At 48.3% G+C, this 21,307-nt stretch overlaps 1 protein-coding gene across 2 annotated transcripts in view; it reads right to left on the bottom strand.

Moving 5' to 3' along the window:
- LOC119188214 (5'-AMP-activated protein kinase subunit gamma-1-like) overlaps positions 1-20,958 on the bottom strand; it is a 383,279-nt gene extending 362,321 nt beyond the window's left edge. Inside the window, exon 1 of one of the 2 annotated variants that reach the window (XM_075895085.1) lies at positions 20,489-20,958. In XM_075895085.1, the coding sequence (XP_075751200.1) occupies positions 20,489-20,536 (48 nt within the window). In that variant the 5' untranslated portion in view covers positions 20,537-20,958. Of the gene's footprint in view, positions 1-16,093; positions 16,233-20,488 lie in introns of those variants that run through there. The other variant, XM_075895099.1, reaches the window with a different exon arrangement.
- Positions 20,959-21,307: the final 349 nt, after the last annotated feature.

Raw genomic sequence — 21,307 nt, 5'->3', positions numbered from 1 at the left:
TTCGAGGATAAATGTATGCTTTCATCGCTCTATTATTTGAATTTGAGTGTTTTGTGATATGTATCCATGTTTACAGTTCTTAGTTCCTAATTTATGTGTTCGTTTGATGTACTTCTATTTTTGCTTGCGTTCACTCTAGGAGCCAGGAGACTCTGCAGGATTCCAGAATAAATAAATGAGTAAATTAATTAATTATTACAAGGCAGTTCTTTATTTTCGGCGCCAATATTTGTTCCCGGTATGATTTGCGCCTATTTGCATCTATGTAAATCGCTCCCGCATTAAGATGGACAACCCTTGAAGACATTATGATGAAAGATTACACTGTGCAAGAGGATCTCTCAGGAGAGTATATAATCGTCCAGTTCGCCGTTCATGATTGGCTTCGAAGGGCGCATCCCATAGCAGACCGATCTCGAGCACGGCCAAGCAGTCTTGCGTCTGACACATCAATTACGTCTCCAGCCACAACCGACCATGCCCCACTGGTTGGAGTGGCTTGCCGCTTATATTCCCTCCCACGTCTTCCTGGTATTCATCCCATCCAGGAATGATACACTACGCCTGCAAAGAAACACAAGCTTTCCTGGAAGTCAGCTAGCACTCGCATCACCGGACTTTTTTTTTACTTTCCCAGCACATGGTTGCACGGCGTTCGCGTTTACCACATTTTCTCGTATGTAACCGCGTAGTGCCACCAACAACACACACACACACACACACACACACACACACACACACACACACACACACACACACACACACACACACACACACACACACACACTAATCATTTATATAACTCGTTTGAGTAATTAACAAGAGACAATTTTTAATTAACGTCGAAGCGATAGTCTTTCATGACTATGATAGTTTCTTTCTTTTTCAGTGTGGCGAAAAATTGCAATATACTGCATGTTTAGCGTTGTTTTTTACAAATGCACAGATGTTTTTCGTTAATATATTTAGATTTTCTGCTTTATGTGTTCCTGTAATCAATGATTGAAATACTTCAGGGTTAAATGAAGCAAACATGTTGCCCAAATATTGTGGCAAAGTTGGAAAAAACAGCATTTTGACTCGCAATGCGGCCTAATTTTCGCAATGTAGTGGTTCGAGTAAAAATATGGCTAATATATTGCTGCATAGTATATTTTGTCAGTAAAGCAAGCTGAAACTTTCAGAAGAGTAGTTTCTGTTTCAAGGAAGAAAAAGAAAGTTCCGAGTGAACAGCCACAAGGTAGTGGGAAGCCTGCCTTTGTTTCACCTTCACTGCATAGCATGTCCGCGCGAGGTTCCAGCGGCGGCTTTTCGTGTGTGTGCGCGTGCGTGCGTACATTATATATATATATATATATATATATATATATATATATATATATATATATATATATATATATATATATATATATATAGCACACAGTAACGCCAAGGAATGTACAGGGGAAGTTATTAGAACCAATTCCTGCTCACAGCTGGTAATTTTTTCATCCACTTTTCTTTCTTCTTTCTTCTTATTTACATTCCATTGGTTCTAATAACTTCCCCTGTACATTCCTTGGCGTTACTGTCTGTTATATCTCATTAATATTGTGTTAAACCACGGAAATACGAGCCCTTAGGTATACACTTCTCTCCCTTATATATATATATATATATATATATATATATATATATATATATATATATATATATATGCAAAAGCTTTCAGAATAAATTACGTAACGTCAACCACTGGAGTTAAGCCTCCGCTAGACTACATTAAACTTCAATCAACGCCATTGCGGTAAAACGTAACCAAAAATATACATAAGTAAACTGAGCCCATATGCTCGCTCGCCGACCACAGAATTACCTTCTAGAGACTCTCCTACGTTTTAGAAACTCTCTCTATCATCACGTGAGGGCGTGCGGGCGTCGGCCAGACTCCGCTTCAGCCGCGCCGTTGTATTCGTCATCCCGTCACAAATTCTTCCACCGATCAACAGCTTCCCAAGAGAGAGACGCTCGTTCCATATACTAGCGCGGCTTATGCCATGGAGCAGCGTGAACTTAAACACACGCCGGGAAAATGCAAATCGGTATACGTGTATCACGCGAGACTATACGAAAGTGCGCCGCTGAGTATAGTTACGTTGGCACCCACGCAGGCACATCGCTAATGCGCAATATAACTAACCGCGACCAATAATAAATCACACCGGTGTCACGCGAACCAGCGAACAGATACGGGAAACCACAGTTTTTCCGACTTTTTCCTCGCTTCGGCTAACGCCGACTGGGGCATATTTCGCGTAACAAGTGCATGCATAATGAAAGACTCCACTCCAACATGCAGTTAGCACCACTCTACAATTCCTTCAGGCGCCTTTAAAAAACGCATACAAGCACGCAATAATAAAAAAAATGTGGACAATTTACCTGAGGCTTCGGCCACGGGACCAGCCTTATTCGGAGTGAAGTAATACACATTCAACGGTAGCGGCCGGTACACAATATTGTTGCACCACGATTGCGTATGTGTATTAACGTTGCGTGGGTTCATCACTCTTACGAAAGGCCGTATATAATTCTTGTTTTGTGTGTTTTTATTTGAATTTTCCCACTGTTGGATCCTGTGACAACGCTGCAGAGATACAAGAACATATTATGACATCTGGGTTGAGACAGATAATTCAGCCCAAGGGCTCAGCAGCGAACGGGCAGTCTGAGACCGAGCGCACACACACCCGATGATGATTGTGGTGACATCCAGTGAAGATGAGGACAGGGACCCAGACGGATGATGATGATTATGATAATGCATATATTATAGAAGAAGCGCATAACGAATGAACATAACGAATACATAACAGTAGTTACTATACTAAGTTAGACTACAAATAATTGTTATATGCTTTCTTGTGGCTTCATGGTATGGTGGTTTTCATTCGGCTTAATTTAATGAAGAAGCCCCCATAGCTGTATAATGATTGATATGTGGGGTTTAACGTCCCAAAACCACCATATGATTATGAGAGACGCCGTATTGGAGGGCTACGGAAATTTCGACCACCTGGGGTTCTTTAACGTGCACCCCCCATAGCTGTATAGTATATTGTATCATACGGGCCAGTGGCGACGCAGACCTTTCTGGGCCACTTTGCCTGTAGACATCCTCGACATTCTATCACGTACAAGTGGCGTATAGGTTCGCGTACACTGAGATCAGAGGGCGCGCTTATGTTTCCAGGACGGTTATTCCCGAACAAACCCGGTACGTGTTCTTTCAGGGCGAGCGAAAGGAAACCAGCACGGGCGCTGCAGACGGTAGGCATGTACTAACCGCTGCGGCAGAGCAAGACACACTAAAACCGGTTACACGTGCTGTCCCCTTGATCACACTGCTTCGGATAGCACTCCCTTCCGAACACGCACGCAACAGGCCAATGATAAGGAACATCTGGCACACGCAGCTCCAGCTTTAGTAATTCTGTCCTTCACTGATCCGTCGAAAAAAAGAAATAGTTTCAACGTCTCAGTTCTTTTACTATAATTCACGTTACCCCGGCTCATCGTTTTCGGAGCGGTGGATTTACGGTACATGCCGGCGATTTTGTCAGCGCTATTAGAAACACCTCGGCCATTTAAAACTGTCTTTCTCCTCTTCCTCAGTCCTTGGTTTTCTCGTGCCACGTGCAGGTTAAACCATCGTGGATTGCTAATTAACTGTCTAGCGCCAGCACGCTGCGAGAACTGATCGAAGATCACGTCACAAACTGTGTACTACAGACCCGTCTTCCTTGAAAATTGCGACACCCCATCAAGTGAAGAGGAACAAAAAGAAGTAAGAGGAAGCGAGAAGGGAATGACAAACGAGAATTGGATATGGCGCATATATACCACGCACGAGGATTCACTCTTTCCCAGATAAAAAGAAAAAAAAGCTAGCAGCTATTTAACGCTCGAGTTTTCCGCTGCACCAGCTTCGCGCGTTCTCGCTGACGACTGATACGTATGAAATGATGAATCTGCGAACGCGGTTCAGATTATCTCGAATGCGACCGTCTGTATATGCCCGCCGAACGTTCCTATACGCATGCGCCTGCCACGGTGGTCCAGTGGTAAGGACCGTTCCGCGCGCTTCCCGCACAGCCGCAACGCACGTGCCGGGACCCCTACCGCACGCAAGCGGGGGACATATAAGCCAATCGGCGACGCTCTTTCACCCTCCGCAGCGTCGCCGATTGGCTTATATGTCCCCCGCTTGCGTGCGGTAGGGGTCCCGGCACGTGCGTTGCGGCTGTGCGGGAAGCGCGCGGAAGGGCCTTAATGGCGCTCGGCTGCTGACACGAACGTCGCGGGTTCGAATCTCGGTCGCGGCGGCCACATTTTCCCATGGAGGCCAAAATGCTTGAGGGCCGTGTACGTAATATATAGGTGCATGTCAAAGAACCCCAGGTATCGGTCACGGTGGATCACCTGGTTACGGTGCTCATTTGCTGATCCGAAGGTCGCGGGTTCGATTCCGGCGGTCGCATTTCGATGAAGGAGAAATAGTAGAGGCCCGTGTACTGTGCGATGGCGGTGCACGTCAAAAAGAGCACCGGATGGTCGAAATTTCCGCCGCCCACCAAATACGGCGACCCTCATAATCATGCTCCGGTTTTGGTTTGTTCAACCCCCCCCCCCCCCAAATCAATTATTAATTGCTACGGACGCACGCATGCATGGCGCTTGTTCTTTCTTTTCGTTATGAAGGCCAAAGCGGTTTACATTTCACGAGTAAAAAAAAATCCGGCGTCCGGTGTTGGAAGCACGCGTACGGTACCGAAATTACGTCACACGCATGACGTCAATGGGGAGTTTTCAAATACGGGCCCCAAAGGTATTTGCGTATGCTCGCTTTGGGTCAAGCAGAAGCTAAGAGTTTTCGAATAGGGTCTGTGGTGCTTTGGACACTCCTCGTATACTATAGGTCACTCCCATATACTTGGCCGGGAGCTGTCATTTCAGTGGGCACCGTCACGTTTATCTGACAAACGCAAAGCTTTGGGGCTCGCGCTAAATTGAAGAAATAGCATTCCCAGCACAAAACCTAAACCCTGTTTGGGTCTCGCGCATGCGCAGTGGCCTGGACGCTATTTATTTGAGGTCACAAATCGATTGGGCCCCTATTCGAAAACTCCCTGTTGTATGACGTCACCGTGGTGTCACCGCTGTCGTCGTGTTAATGAGTAATCAGATGACGTCATCAAATAAGCTCATGGGTGAGGGTGAGGAAGAATTCAATGACTGAGAACGTGAAATTTGAATGATCTCGCGCGACAGAAAGGAAATAACAGAAGAAAGGAGGAGTGGTTAACCAGGACTGAGCCTGGCAGGGTAGGCTACCCTGCACTGGGGAAGGGGGAGGAAAGTTGGGAGGAGAGAAAAGCCGCTGTTGGATCCGACGCAACAGCTCCACATCCGACATCACAAACGACGAATCAGACCGGTGTCTATGGGAAAACGCGAGAACGCTTTCCTTGCCTTTTCGAAACTGCGATGGGCAGTTCCAAGGTCACCATACCCTTTCGACAGTGAAAGCGCTTCCGTCCAGCTGATGCAGAACAATGCGGAGATGAAGCCTCTCGTTTGCGTATGTCGGGCAGTAGCACGAAAGGTGTTCAATAATCTCATCGACGGCACAGTCGTTGCACTCGGCGTTGTAGGCCATTTTTTTTTAATGAGTAGGCGTTTGTGAAATATATAGACGGCCAGACGCAGACGGCTCAATATTGTATACCTTTTCCCCGGCAAAGACTGCAGAAGGTAGCCGCAGTCGTAGAGTTGGGTCGAAAGTGTACAGTCGATGATGCGTACACTGTCGATGGTTGCCACTTCAGCAGTGTTGTGTTCTGCGCCAACTTATACACCTATTGAGCCGCGGAAGAGCATGGCTCTCGCACTGCGCTCTCATCAGGTTACTTAAAGGAACCGACTTATTTTCGTTCATTTTTTATTTTTTTTTTCATTTACAGCACCCTTACTCCTCCATCTTAGGTAAGGTAGCAAATCGGGCGCAACCTTTTTAACCTGCGTTATTTTCTTTTGCCCCGCTCTCTGTAACTGAGCGTTGTACTCACTCTTCCGTTCCGCAAAACGTACACACTTGCCATTGTGTCGTGCCGCCATGTCAGAGCGCTTCGGGCGTGTCGGTAACCTTGTCTGATCGATGATATACGCGATGGCGAGCCCCAGACAAGCGGTCTGTGGCGTGTACACAACGAAAATAGCATGCTGCGCTACTATTCGCGCTTGATGCACACACACACACACACCCCTGGAGTAGACTCCTCGGCAGACAGGCGTGCGTCGAGTTCTTTACCTGCGCGAACTGTCGACAGCGCCGCGGAAGCGATGCAGCTGATTAGTTCGCCCTGCGATATACGCTGTGAAGAACAGCTCAAACGTATGGCTTGCGCGAACGCGGGGCTATAAATGCCGCTACACATGCACCCTGCAGCGGAAATGATTGACACAAGTGACCACTGACCGGAGCCAAGGGCGTGGCGAGGGTCCTATATCCCTGGGAAGAGAGAGTAGCGTGTTGCATACAGACATGTTGGTGGTGATCGAAACAATTCTGTGGTGCAACGAAGCTAGAACATTATAAGTTACTGTAATGCAACAATGTGTGTCACACTCGAAGAATACCAGGTACTTAGCAAGATCTGTTTTTTTTTCTTTTTTAGCAACCCTTTGCGTATGCATGTCCGAAGGTGCGTTTCTATATATGTCGGCGTGCACTGAGTCGACTCTGTACGCCTCAATATTCAAGCGGTCAAAATGAAAAAAAAAAAAAGCTTATCGTACATTGATTGATTGATTTGTGGGGTTTAACGTCCCAAAACCACCACATGATTATGAGAGACGCCGTAGTGGAGGGCTCCGGAAATTTAGACCACCTGGGGTTCTTTAACGTGCACCCAAATCTGAGCACATGGGCCTACAACATTTCCGCCTCCATTGGAAATGCAGCCGCCGCAGCCGGGATTTGAACCCGCGACCTGCGGGTCAGCAGCCGAGTACCTTAGCCACTAGACCACCACGGCGGGGGAAAAAAAATTCTATGAGGTTTTGAATACTCATGGGTTGTTCACCTTAGACGTGGACGACCCTGTACATAAAACGAAAAAAAGCGATAAAATTTGGAACGGACAGTCGGGGAGGGAACGCAGACTTGCCCCGCCCGGGGCTGTGTACACCACCACGAAATCTTCGAACGAAGCCTTACAGAAATCGTTCTCCTTTTACATTTTTGTATTCCACCGGCGGTGCGAATCAAACACGACCGGTTCGTCCCGTCGTGACACGAATGTGCTATGCAGACCACTGGCGACCCAAATCAGCGACTGGATCACTACTTCCCTCAGAAGCCACCGTCGTGAATGAGCCCGTATATTATTTAAAATGGGTACGGCACGCCGCTTGTCGCGGGCGCCAGCAAGCCCCGCGGCAGGCGGGTCGCGACGTTCGACAGTCGCCCGCATAGCACGAGCCCAGAACGACGCACACGTTTGGGCAGCTGCCGCCGGGTGCAGCCAAGCGGCTTTCCCTGGCTTCCCCCCGTGCGCTACTCGAGCATCTGCCTCGGCTCTCGACAGGGGACGCGCATCCGGGAAACGAGCGCCCGGCAGCCTCTACGCGCGCACCTGCTCGAAGGGGCGCCGCAACCGTCCGCCGCAACGCGAGCGAGACCGGCGGCGCAGATTTAACTAATCGGAGCGTGTATACGCCATCCGGCTTCTTCGAGGCTGGGCCTCGCGAAGCTCGCGTTCTCATCGATGAGATCGAACAGAGAAGAATGCCAAGGAAAGTATAGGGGAAGTTCGAGCATCGAACGCGTTATTCGAAGGTCGCAGGTTCGGTTCCTGCCCACGGCAAGTTACGTTTTCACCCACTTTTCTTTCATACGCACTGCAGCCCTCGGTAGGCCCGCACTCATCTATAAGCTGATATAGCATTCCATAATATATACAGTATGCCATGTACCACCGGGTAGGCATTCGGGACTCGGTAGTTTACTGATTACTCATCCATCCCGAAGGGTTAATGTTCGAATATGAAGAGTGCCTTGGGCGAAGCACAGATTTCCCCTTTTCAGGCAAGGTACACCCCGTGCACAACCGAGTGCCGGGTCGGGGGACGCCTTTTCCTTTTAACCGGAGGGTGCCCGGCGGCAGGATTCGAACCACCTACCTCCCGTGGCCGAGACAGGCACGCTGTTCACTAGGCCACGACCACGGTAAAAAAAGGTTCTGTGCAACGCTATCATGGAGCAATTAGTTTGCTGCAGTGCCATCTGTTGTAATGTCAGGTCCCGAAGTCACACAGTCGTCACATACACATTACCATCCGGTGTAATAACTTGCACTATACATTCCTTGGTATTCTTGTCACATCTCTCATATATATATATATATATATATATATATATATATATATATATATATATATATATATATATATATATTCTCACGAGGGACTCAACCAACATTTATGCACGGTCACGTTCGTGTATGTATGCAGCACAAATGAAAAAGTGAATGCATTTCGGAAAGGGGATGGGGGTTTCAAACTCCCCCTCTCCCTCACATGCTCATACTGCCCTGCGTGCTGTCCTCAAGATCAATTCGGGCTGGTCGAGAGGGTCGGTCGAGCTAGCTCAGAACATGGCTACCTGGAATAAGGAATCCTCCCCATATAAAAAAAAAACATCACGCTGAACCGATCTAAGGTTTAGATTTTACGAGTTATCGATCCGCGGGAATTGGACTACCAAAGAGTACACGATGCATAAGAGCGCCTTCCTTTCCAAACATTGCAATTGAAAGCATGCGAGTGCACACACACACACACACACACACACACACACACACACACACACACACACACACACACACACACACACACACACACACACACACACACAACAATTTAAAGTATATGGTGGTGATGTATCCCCGTGACGCGGCAAGAACACGATCATGCAGTAGAGATCTGACGACGCCAAAAAAGCAAAGGTCCCATACACATCTTGACGTTCGCGCATTCTCCCCTAATGGTTTTGTAAAGCGCCACGCCAGTAACTTGTCGAGAAAAAAACAACTTTTCCAAAGGTCGACAAGCACGCAGGGCACATTCCCTTCGTGTCGTTCTTAGCTGAGCTTTCGGCACGCCGCCAGCGCTGTCGCGGCTGCGCTGGCGGCGTTAACAGCATCCACCCCAGCGGAACGCGCTTACTGCTGACACATTTCAGGGGATAACCTTAACACGCGTATAAGTAGAACACAGACGCACAGGAAACTCATTCAGCACTGACCCTCAACAGATTAAAATCAACCGTCACTCAAAATCAACCAGATTAAATCAACCGTTGATTGAAATCAACCATCACAAATCAACCATCAGCAACTCCGCGACTGATCGATTATCTTGCAATTCCACACCTCTTTATAAATTGCCCCACTGTATTAACGCCATACCTTGTATTTTACGCGTCAACTTCGATAATTCTCGCACTTTTCGAAAAGCCCACAGTTGATGTATAGCATCGACCGAAAAGAAACGATAAATTCTTCAATTCTCGTTATCTATACTATATAACGTTGATAATTGGGCGTGTTGGTAAGACATATATGTATAGTAGAAACGAAAACGGCACAGTATACTTCTAGCTGGACCCAGCGTGTACACTACTGGGCTAAAAAGCCGCAAGGAAACAGCTTGACAGCGCCGAATCCGTATACATATATGGCATATAAGTCAGGGAACAACAAAGGTATTAAAAATGATCGTACACGGAAATAAGTTATTCACGCAGATAGCAGAATATCGATATAGAGTAATCAAAAACCTGCATCCGTGTTTGCAGAAGCGAGAAAAAAAAACATTGTGTTACCATGCAAAATAAACACTAATGCAAGAAAAAAGCACTATTTTACAATGACACGTTTATCAGAGCCGAGGTAAAAATCCTTGACTGCATACATGGCCGAAAAAAAAAATCTGAGTAAAAAACGAAACTGGAATCATTGTTTACTGGTCTTTTTACTCGTTTTTTTTCTCCTCCGCAAATCCATAACGCCGTTAGTCGATCAAAGAGCGCCGTGTTTATAACGCACCCAAAATAGCTCCCCCGGCAAACGACCGGCTGTCGACAAAGCGTCGAACACAGCGCGTCATAATCAATCTGAGCCAAAGCATCACGCGCCAAGCCTATGTGTATACGTCTAGTACAAGGCTTCTGCAAGCTCTGGATCGAGTAATACGTGGCGTCAGCGATGGCTCAACCACGCACACGATGCTGCCGGTCTCGGAAAGACGGAAGCAGAACGTCGCGAGCCAAATAAAACACGGTGCCCTTGTCGGTGACGTCACTTCCCCTTTCTCCTGTGCGAACTGAGTAACTCTGCTGCACAAAGAACAACTTACGAGTTCATAGGTCGCAGGTGAGTTGGCGTCGTTAACGCGGCGAATCACGCTCACCGTCGTGCTGCGCTTCGGTGAGTGAGTGAGAATTTATTAGAAGGCAGAGAGGTCGGCCTGAGCTAGTTCGCTCTAGCCTGCTACTCTACACAGGGAATAAGGGAAAGGGGAAGGAAAGAGGGATGAAGGGTGATGATGGGGACAAGAAGAGGTGGTGCGTATGTACAGTAGCCACTTAGCATAGTACCCTACAGTCTAGTTTCTAGTCCAGTGCTTTTTATAAAGTCTAGAACAGCCTTTGTAGCAGTTTTTGACACTGTTTGGTCGTTCATTGCTGACAATATGTGGCTTTCACTTAATGGTGTTCGTCCAATGCTTGCCAACGTTGCAGTTAGCATTTTTCTTTGCGCCACGTATAATGCACAGTCACAAAATATGTGAGCTATCGTTTCGCGCACTTGTGTTGCGCTTCAACTGGTAATCGACGCCAATGACTATATTTAACAGCTTTCTTTTTTCATCGACATCATATCTGTCCGTGCTTGTGCACGCACTGATCGCTGCTTTGTTTCGTTGCTGACATACCCCTGTTGCCTGCTCGTTTCATTGCGCTAGCAATTATGTGGATGGACACTTTATAGGCGGGTCTTCACCGTCACCACTGTCATCGCGAAGCATGCAGTGTGCGCCGGTGTTTCCCATGGCATAATCGCCGCTAATGGTAACTCAGCTGAGACAGAACAAGACAAAGCAGGGGACCATCGTCAGTGTAGGCATCATATGTATAGGCTACAGAAAATTTTATAGGCCGGTCCCTCAAAGTGGGTGTGTCCCAGAGTTGACAGCCCACAAACAAACAAGGACTTGAGCGAGGCAATTCGCCACTATTGTTTTGAGATAGCTCTTTGTCATGACGCACGTGCAGGCTAAAGCTGCCAAGCCTGAAACCGAGCTAGTATAGCAAAGGGCGTTCGGGCTCCACTAACGCCGTCGGTTATTCGTTGGGCTAACTGCAGCTTTCATTTTTGGTGTATCGGTGGCGAGTAAAGCACCCTCACTTTGCGGATACGTTTCAAGAAGTGGTGTTTCAAACAGGTGACTTCACCGCGTGTATCTGCGTTCGTGTCGCCGGCTATGGATATTAAACTTGAGCGCCCTGGTAAACTTCGTCGGAGATTCAGACACCGCTGCTAAGCCAAACACTATGCCTTAGGCAGTAAGCAAGAATCTTTAGCTCACAATTTGCGCAGTAATAAAGGATCGGTGGTGAACAGAGGGATTCACCCCGTGTTTGTGGCGCACTAATGAATCACGGCGACGACATTGTACACCTATCAGCCAAGACGCCAAGGGGCTTCGCCTCTAAAGCAAAGCTGCACCGCACTACTGGGCAAACGCGAGCACTGGGCGTTGTCAGGCTGACGAAAAAAAAAAAAAGGTGCAAAGTAAACATGCCTTAGTATAAGACATCAGGGGCACATGGCAAGCAAATTTGCATAGACATTACCCTGCGTTTTAAAACAATGACGAGTCATGCCCCGCAGAGTAAAGGCTCTGTCAAAGTCCTGCTTCCACGCTGTTGGGTAGCTCAAACAACACGCGGTGACCTACAACGTCATTCAGATGTCATCAGCTTGAAGCGGTAAGAAGGTAAAAGAAAGAAAAGCAAGCGTGGCAAACGTATGTCTAGTCTGTTAGCGTCAGGCTAACGACGGGTCATCGACCAACGGTTAACAATCGACTCGCTCACACTGAGAAACCGCAGAAGGGGCTCCGACTGACGTCCGTCCATCAGCGGCTAATTACCGATCAACAGGTACGCGAAACAGAAAGAGCTCGCTCCACCTTTTCTTTTGCACAACCAACGAACTTTACTAAAGCGCAGCGTGGTATACACAGTAGTTTTCCTACGGACTATCCGAGACCGCGGGTAGATAAAAAAAAGGTGTCTCTGAAACAACAACAGTCTGCGACCGGCCGGTATTAGACGATATATTCAACCTAGTTTATTTTCACTATACAAGTTAGGAGCGTCAGTCAACGATCTGTGATCACGGATAGATTTGGGCGGCTCAATTAATGCCAGAAATTTTCCATATCAGTCGAAGTGTGGTAGTTTTGATTTATACCGAGAAACAGAAGAAAGCGGTCGAAAGCATTAGGTGACGCTATAATAGCCGCCAAATTCGATAAAGGAGTTCAAGGAACTAATATGCCGGTGTCACAGTTTCAAAGGCACGCAGAGGAAAGCTTTCGTACAAGTAAATTAGTCGCCCCTTCACTGTATACTAAAAGCGCCAGGAAATAATACACACGGTAAGCGGGCTATAATATAAAACCACAGGTGGCGACCATGCCTTGAATTTTCTAGAGTTACTGTATACGCTAAAGGTAGCATATACAGTATATCTAGTTTCCAACATCTATTCGCTATGACGTAAGTGATCTTGACTGTGCTTGCTGGGGCCTACGCTACTCTCCACCGGTAAAAAATCAAGAGTATCTAAGCAAGCAACAGTCAATGCGGTCAAAATCAAAAGGCAGAAATCCGTGACGTCACACTGACACGTACGCACCGAACTTTCGTCGCCACATTCGGGAATAAAACTTCGACACAAAGTTTCTCTTTTGATAGGAAACATGCGACGTGCCTAAACTAAGCTATCCTAATGGATCGCACTGCAGTAGACCACCCGGTGTCCTTCTGCGTGTGTACCTAATTAAGCGGGTGTTTTCGCGTTTCGCCCCACTTTAAATGAAAACGCCAAATTAGAGACAACATAACACTCAGAATAACCTACCACTCTAAGCCTATGGAACCCTCTATCGCTTCAATGTCTCAGAAGCAGCTCGGCGTTTCTTTGACAGAGACATTTCTTTGCATTGCATACGTGTTTATACGAAAAAAAAAAAGGGGGCGGGGGGGTAATGCGAAGAAACGTAAATGTCAAAATATCTTTAGTATAAGTTCGGGTAAAGGCATAAAAAGACGACAACCATGATATGCAACTGTTATTCAAGATTTTTTTTTTTCCTCTAAAGTGAAAACACATACGCACTTCTTTCTCGGCTCTAAGTATTTTTGCTTTCGATGACGGAGCATTGCGATTGATTGATTGATTTGTGGGGTTTAACGTCCCAAAACCACCATTTGATTATGAGAGACGCCGTAGTGGAGGGCTCCGGAAATTTTGACCACCTGGAGTTCTTTAACGTGCACCCAAATCTGAGTACACGGGCCTACAACACGGAGCATTGCGAGACCTCATCGAATGCTGGTGTCTCTCTCACAATCGCGATCTAACCCACCATTATTTGCCTTCTCCGTCACAATTGGCACATCTGCGTAGTATGCGGAAGGGCGGTCGAGAAGTGTAATCCCAATATAGGTGCTCGATCGCCATCGAAAGTGATCACGTGAGACCCATACAATCCGAGTAAGTTCACCGTGGCGGTATTATTAAACACAGCCAGGCCACAAATATACGAACGCGAAGACACGATAATGTTTCTATTACGTTTCCTCCTGCAAGTTTCAGATGCACGTGTTTCGGGAACCGAAATGGCACTGCATGGGAGCGGCCACTGTGCAAGGACAGCAAAATGATTACTACCCTCGGGCACTGACCCAGTTCCGTTCTCAATCAACCCAGTTTCGAAGCCGTGGAATGCACGCCGCAGTGCAACAGCGAAAGGGGGGGGCGCCGGCGGCGAATTTAATCAACCTCACGACACAGCCCCAGGATGCGAGAGCCTTCGAAGCCTGGCGCAGTTAAGCGCGCACCTGTAACGTTTGCCATGTCTGACGGACAAACTTACGAACGAACACGTGTAGATTGCTGCGTTCTGCGCGGTATGGAAAAAATCCTGCGCTAACAGCGTTTCTGTAGGTCCTGGGAGCAGTTCTAAATACTGCGCCTATGAAATACCATGAAACCTGAAGAAGTAAGTTGCACGAACAAATCAGCCATTCCCTTGACAATCCAAGGGAATCGCCGTGCGCGGCGCGGGTCTCGGTCGGACGTTAAATGACGTTTTTCGATATTTAAATTATTAGAATTACTTGGTTATTCATGCGGTGTTTATTTCAGGCCTTGTTAGTCTATTTTGCGCGGCTCCTGTAATGTCTAACGTTGTTTTAGGCATATATTGAGCACTGCGTGACCGCGCGACATGAGACTGTGGATGGGCGACAAGTCGCAACCCCAACCCCTGTATTCACGAACGCTCCTCGACTTGACTAACGCTCCCTTGACGAACGCTCCCTTCACTTGACAGAGTTACGCACTGCGCCGCTACTCGGCTGGAAGTGACGCTGCGCTACTCAAGAATAGTAGCAATTTATCACTGATATGCAGTAACTTGCCCTGCCTAGAGATGGCGCTCCCATCGGCTTTCTCAAGTGAAGGTAGAGCGCTGGTTGGGGGGGGGGTGGGGAGGGGCGTTCTAGAATACGAGCGTAAGGCGCTACGCACTTAAAACAGCGCTACCGTTCGCGGTAAGCGGTAGGGGGCAGACAATCGGCGAGTCGGGCTCACGATGCGACGGATGGTAAGTGCGCGTTGCCCATTCTTTCTCCCCACAGATCCCGAAGCATCCATAGCACGCGTCTAGAAACATCAGTGCCCCACACGGTCCGGCAACGATGAGCGAGTGACGGCGGAAAAGGGAGCGCGCATCTTGGGTCTGAGCGGAAGCGTCGCGATACCCGCTTGGAAGTCGGCCAACACACAAGTGGACGACGAGGAAAGCCCGCCTTCACGAGACGCATCACCGTTGAAGGGGAGAGGTCTTTCCACACGCACGGACTTAGTGAGCCAGATAAACAAACCGCGAAAACGGGAGGCCGTCACGCTGCGCGACGACGATACAGCTGCTGGCGTGACGAAAACAGGCCGGTAGCGCGTGGACGCCGCTCGGCTCGCCCACCGGCGCCGACGGGCTCGATCGGCAGCCAGTCGTTCCGCGTCTGGCGCAGCAAAACACACAGACCTCGGCTGCTCGCACCGGGCTGAAAGATTCGGCTGTATCCGGATCAATATTTTCGGGCCGCGCGTGGTGCGAAGAATGGGCGCGCCAGAGTGCGCGGCGGAATTTCCGCCACCTCTCCTTCGCGCCCCGGAAGCCAGAACAACACCACTCCCGTCGGGCGAGCGCCGGGTTGTTGCCGCGGCTGCCAAGCTCCTGTGACAGCACGGCTTGACGGGCCGCACCAGTTGCAGCAGCGACAGACGCTTGAAGCACAGCACGCTGTGCAGCGAAAATAAGCCCGTCACCGATCACGGTCCCGCAAAAACGAAAACAAGCTCGTTTTGCTATCGGCGACGGCAGCGCTTCGGCACGACGTGGTTAGTGGTCGAACTCCGCCGCTTGCCGAGCTACTTCGTCATTTGGCAAAAACATGTGTGCCGCCGACCTTAACCTTGTCCTGCGCTGGCGGCCGTGACACCGGCGACGCCGCCTCTGCTCGCCTTGGCATCTACGCGGAAGCGACGAGCGCTATAGCCGAAAGAAACACCGCTTGCACGGCGCGGCTAGCCGGACCACCGCCCCGCTTGCTAGAAATCACGATGCACGTTCGAGCACAGTTTGCATGCGCTCGCTACCTAAAAAAAAGAGAGGGTGGAGAAAGAGAACTCGCCTGGTACTCGTGCCTCGCTGCTGCTGCGACGGCCGCTCTGCGGAAAGTTCTCGCCGCGTTGCGCCTGTCACGAGGCGACAAGAGCACGCAGGCGACGAAGCCGACTTATCCACAGGATAGAAGAATCGGAAAAACACGGTCCAACAACGACACTTTGCCGCTGCGCTAACTTGCCTCCTTTTGCTCGCCTACACAAACACGGCCATGCGGCTACGAAACCGGCGCGGCGGCGCGCGCAGCCGGTTCACCATCACGTGACCAGACGACGCCCCCTTTCACACAACACGGCCGCTCAGCAACGCTGGCAATGCACGAGGTCGCCGTGCTTCGCGAACCCTGCGTGTAAGAGCGCCAATCGACCGGTGAACGCTATACTAAGTACTCATTCTGTAGTCATGAGTCGCGTGGAGCACTCATGTTCAAAAGTTTAGATCGCATGAAGCAATACTTTGTCCAACGGCGAGAACAAAAGTGAGCAGACGAATTTCGTTTCGTATTTTGCGAAGCGCAGCAGACGATTCTGTTCCGGACCGGCGAAACTCCTCGTGGATATTAAATGTATGCGGCGAAGGTACTCTCTATGGTTATGGTGGTTCTGTACCATGGTATGCCGTGCGAATTACAAATATTACTGGCTAGCGAAATATACACCGAATGTGGACCATGCCTGTGCACTGGCCGAAGCGTGGCAATACTGTGCCCTTCCACAGCGCTATATACAAAGCGCTAAAGGGATGTTGCCACGTGCGATCTTTGCGGCTCGTGCGTTCTTTGCTGCCAGTGTTTTCTATGTCTGCAGGAAGCATGATACACGCACCAAAAATATTTTACTCTCGTTCAATATCGCCTTTTTTATGTGGATCATTTTCAGTCCCCGTTTCTGGGCTCTGACGTTGCAATGTGGCGTGGTCATGTGGCCACACAAGGCTGTACCGCACGCCCTGTGGATTATCGTGTGCTCTCGCTGACTTTCTAGCACACACCGCACAAGCACCTGCAAAACAAACTTGAAGCAGCCGCGATGCTTTGAAGGTAACAACGTGGCGGAATCTGAGGTCACTCCCCTCACTACAATAGGCTGGTGCATGGTAATGGTGTGTGTGTGGGGGGGGGGGGGGGGTCGAACACTCTTATAGTCATCTACGAAAAGGGGGGGGGGGGGGGTCCCACGCATTCACCTAATAGGAAGGGGGCGCAGCAACTTAGGGATGGGTAGAGTTACTGTGTATGCTACCTTAAGGTAGGGAGGGGGCGCAAAGTTTTTGTAGGGAGGGGGCACAAAATATATGTTAAAGTTACCTTTGTTCCCCCTGGAGGGGAAGCCCGTACACGCCTACGCTCACTACAGATCTGGTGTGACGTCACTGCGATGGGCTTTGGTCGGGAGAATGAGCATTTAGGTACACTCTGGAGGCGAATTAAAACATAATCTAAAGACAGTAGGATTGGGCGTATTGGTATAACATGATAAAGAGTGCTTGACAGCGCAAACGACAGGAGGAGACAAAAGATACGAGACATAGCGCTGAACTGCCAACAATTTATTTCTTGCGAAAGTCTTCGCTTTGACAAAAACGCCAGTTTGCTAAAGGTTTGCCGTGTCCGACAGTTCGCGTGGAGTGTCCTAGCACATAGAGGGTACCCACAAAAAAACTTGTTTTAGCCTCGAAATTTGGTGGCTCCACCACTTTAAAGTGAGCATGGAAGCCAAGCATTTGCGTAACGCAAGCCCAGTTCCGACATTTTAGCATAAAAAAATATAAGGCCACAAAACGATGCACGGACGAAGAGGGTAACACGAACTGAGCACTTTCAATTTTCGCTTAGTATTTTCACTAGATGGAAACACGCAAAGCACTCTTCCGCATTTGGTCTGGCGACGTCCACCGTATTACAACACATGCATTCGATTTCAAATTCCCAAAGAGGTATGCGTTAGCGTACGAGCCAAAGCATAACCAGTGTATTCACGGCCTTGTTTTGCTTCACTATAGAAACGCGCGAAACGCTACACACTAGTTCGTTCGTAATTGCTCTCTTTTTCCCATAATAACGGTGCTTTCTAAATACAGACTGATAAGTTACTCCTTCGTATTTACATTTTTTTATGCAACACTGATTAAGGTAGCAATTAAATGTCTATTGAAGCGACTCAGTTAACGAAAGGTAATAATTACCTTAATCACCACTCTCGAACACTAAACTCCAATAATTAAGTTGGCCAAAACGTATTTCCTAGCCATACCGAAATAAATAACTAGCATAGATGCGCCGAATAAACGTCCTGTTTTTTTTTTTTCTGCTCTCTCTCTTGTTTTACTTTTTAAAACAGTGGAACTGCGCTCCAAAATTTCGTCCTCTTCCGATACAAAAACCGAATTTCCCATGTTTCTTTCGTAACTTCCAACGTGTCGAAAATATTGTTGTCACTGTCCTGCACGCATTCAATTGCTTAAATTATTTTGATACGCACCGGAATGTTGCAGAATGCAGTGCGCAGCGGTAGGCACAAATATTTTTCAGTGCGTGTAGAAGGAGGAGGCGGGTACTTTGTCTGTGTGCAAATTTTCTGGCTGTGTGTGTACATAACGTGTGTACCGCACGCATACATTAAGAAGTAACTGATTGCATGTTTTTCTTTGCTTTTAAAATTGCCTTTTGTAATTAATATAGATTGATAACTCAAGTAGCCCCGCCGCGGTGGTCTAGAGGCTAAGGTACTCGGCTGCTGACCCGCAGGTCGCGGTTCGAATCACGGCTGTGGCGGCTGCATTTCCGATGGAGGCGGAAATGCTGTAGGCCCGTGTGCTCAGATTTGGGTGCACGTTAATGAACCCCAGGAGGTCAAAATTTCCGGAGCCCTCGAGTACGGTGTGTCTCATAATCATTTGGTGGTTTTGGGACGTTAAACGCCACATATCAATGATAACTCAAGTAGCAAACAAAACATATAATGAATCGGTCTCTTCCACCTCGACGCTGTAGTACATGAAATCCTATTCGAAGGAACTGGAAATGACAGACGAAGGTGTTCCGTTTATGCGAATCACACAAATATTTTTTTTCAAAATATATTTTCTCTCAAAAGATCGATTTTCAGTGCATTGAAAAAAAAACCATAATGCTTAGCTGCGAATAAATGAATTTAGCATAAACCATTAATGCATGTTTTAGATGCAACCAATCTCGCCTTCTCTTTCAAAATAATCTATACATGCATGAAAGTTGGGCACACGAAAGTTTGAACCACAGAAACAGATACCTTCAACTTCTGTTAGTACTTGTATACAAGCTTCAGTATAATTTGAAGAGTTGCTGTTCCTGGTTGCACGCATATTGGCTTCGTCTTTATTATGAACACCACAATGAACACCTCTAAATGCGAAACATCGAAGTGTTTCACTTCTTTTTATACTGACATGAAGACTGGTAGCTTGGGGGGCTATATATATAACAAAAACACGTTATGGCTTGGAGGTTGCTCATTAGTTTTTGGCTAGTTACGAAAATACGCTACTGCATAACGCGGTTCAGCTCTTCCTTTCGTGGTCATCGACCTTTTGCCAGTGAAAGCGCTACAACACTATAAAAGATTTTTCAAAAGTTTACTGCGGATTTGTTACGCCTCATCGTTGCCTGTTAGCCTACGCATTGTTAACGACATATATTTTCCTAAATATTTTAGGAAGCTATATGGTTAACGAGACACCCGTCGTTCGGGGACCCCTGTGATTTTAACTGGTAGCGACAAAAGCACAACGAGCGGGAAAAGAGGAACACTGCCGTATACTGCCTTTCCGTATTTGCGTACCGTAATTAAGTAACTTGCTAAAACTCCTTGTAATTACCATTTCACATGGTTGCACGTAGGAACTACACTTACTCCGTTTGCCTCTTTTGCTAATTGCTGAATTCCTGAGCTGTTCATCCCGTGTATCTGATACAGCAACTGAAGTCTGTCGCAGCTATAGCTTCAGAAGTGTGGCAGCTTGGGCTAGTTGGTATGGCATGACGATAATTATAGCGCGAGAACAAAACGACGACACAGAGCAAAACGACGACACAGAGACAAGAACTTTCGTGTCCTTCTTGTCTCTGTGTCGTCGCTTTGTTCTCGCGCTGTAACTATCGTCATAGCTTCAGCTTCGTTTAACCGGAGTTCACAGAAAAAAAAAAAAAATGCTGACACGTTTAAGCGAAGCTTGTGCCTATGCATCGTGCCGTATACGGGATATGCTCCCAAAGTTGACACCCTCGTTTTGATTATCCGGCCTTTCCTTTAAAGCCAGTTTCTGTCGTCCGTACTTCGCTGTATGCGTGATGCGTTGCCGCGTTCTTTCGGTTCCCCACCACCCACGATTCCTACATCGGCGTCATTCAAACGCGCGGTCTCACCTCGGGCATGGACAATGTCCTTCTGGCCGTCTTCCAACGCAGAGCCATCTTGCATAGAACGAAGCGCACAGCTATCAGGTGGTTCCCAGCTAGTACACACACTTCAGCCAGAAACGGGGCCGTCGGACCACCGAAACGGCGACAGAACGGCACCAATTAGCAACTTACTCACGCGTCGCACGTATATACAGCGGTTTCCGACGAAGGCGTTTCAAAGGTAACGACACACTGTTTGCTACAATGGCCGCAACACTTCCGCGCGGAGAACACGCGATGAATCGCGCACATTCGACCACCGGTGCAAGGCTTTCACCGCTGAACTCGAGAAACGCAGTTGCCGCGAGGTTCTGTCCTTCCGACGTGGTCCCCTCGGCGTCTCCAGCCGGGCCGTACCTCTACTGCTAGGCGTTGTCCGCACCCGCACGAAGTACGTACGCTCGGCAACGCGGCACACGCACGCACACAAGTAACGACGCAGCAGCAGCGGCGGCGGCGAACATCGACTGTACTACAATAGCAGGCGGTCATTCCGAGCCTGTAATCTAGCCAAGCCACTATAGCTACTTCGCCTCGACTGCCACGATTGTGTGCTTTCCTTGTCTCCTCCCGGCCAAGATAACAATCCTTAAACGAGGAGGGCCAGAGGTGCCCCGAGCGGTATTTGCAGAGTTCGGAGCACACACGCATGCGCATGACATATACGCGTGGGTTATCTCTGCGGCAGCGCGCAATGACCAGAACGCGAAAGAGCTGCTTGCTGCGGGCCTGTCGTTGCCATAGCGACGAGCCGAATGACATTTCAAGCAGCCGCATTATTCA

The sequence above is a fragment of the Rhipicephalus microplus genome, chromosome 1 (genome assembly GCF_043290135.1).
Source record: "Rhipicephalus microplus isolate Deutch F79 chromosome 1, USDA_Rmic, whole genome shotgun sequence".
NCBI lineage: Eukaryota > Metazoa > Arthropoda > Arachnida > Ixodida > Ixodidae > Rhipicephalus > Rhipicephalus microplus.
The sequence above is the reverse complement of the archived record's forward strand: the minus strand, read 5'-3'. Positions and strand labels throughout refer to the sequence as shown.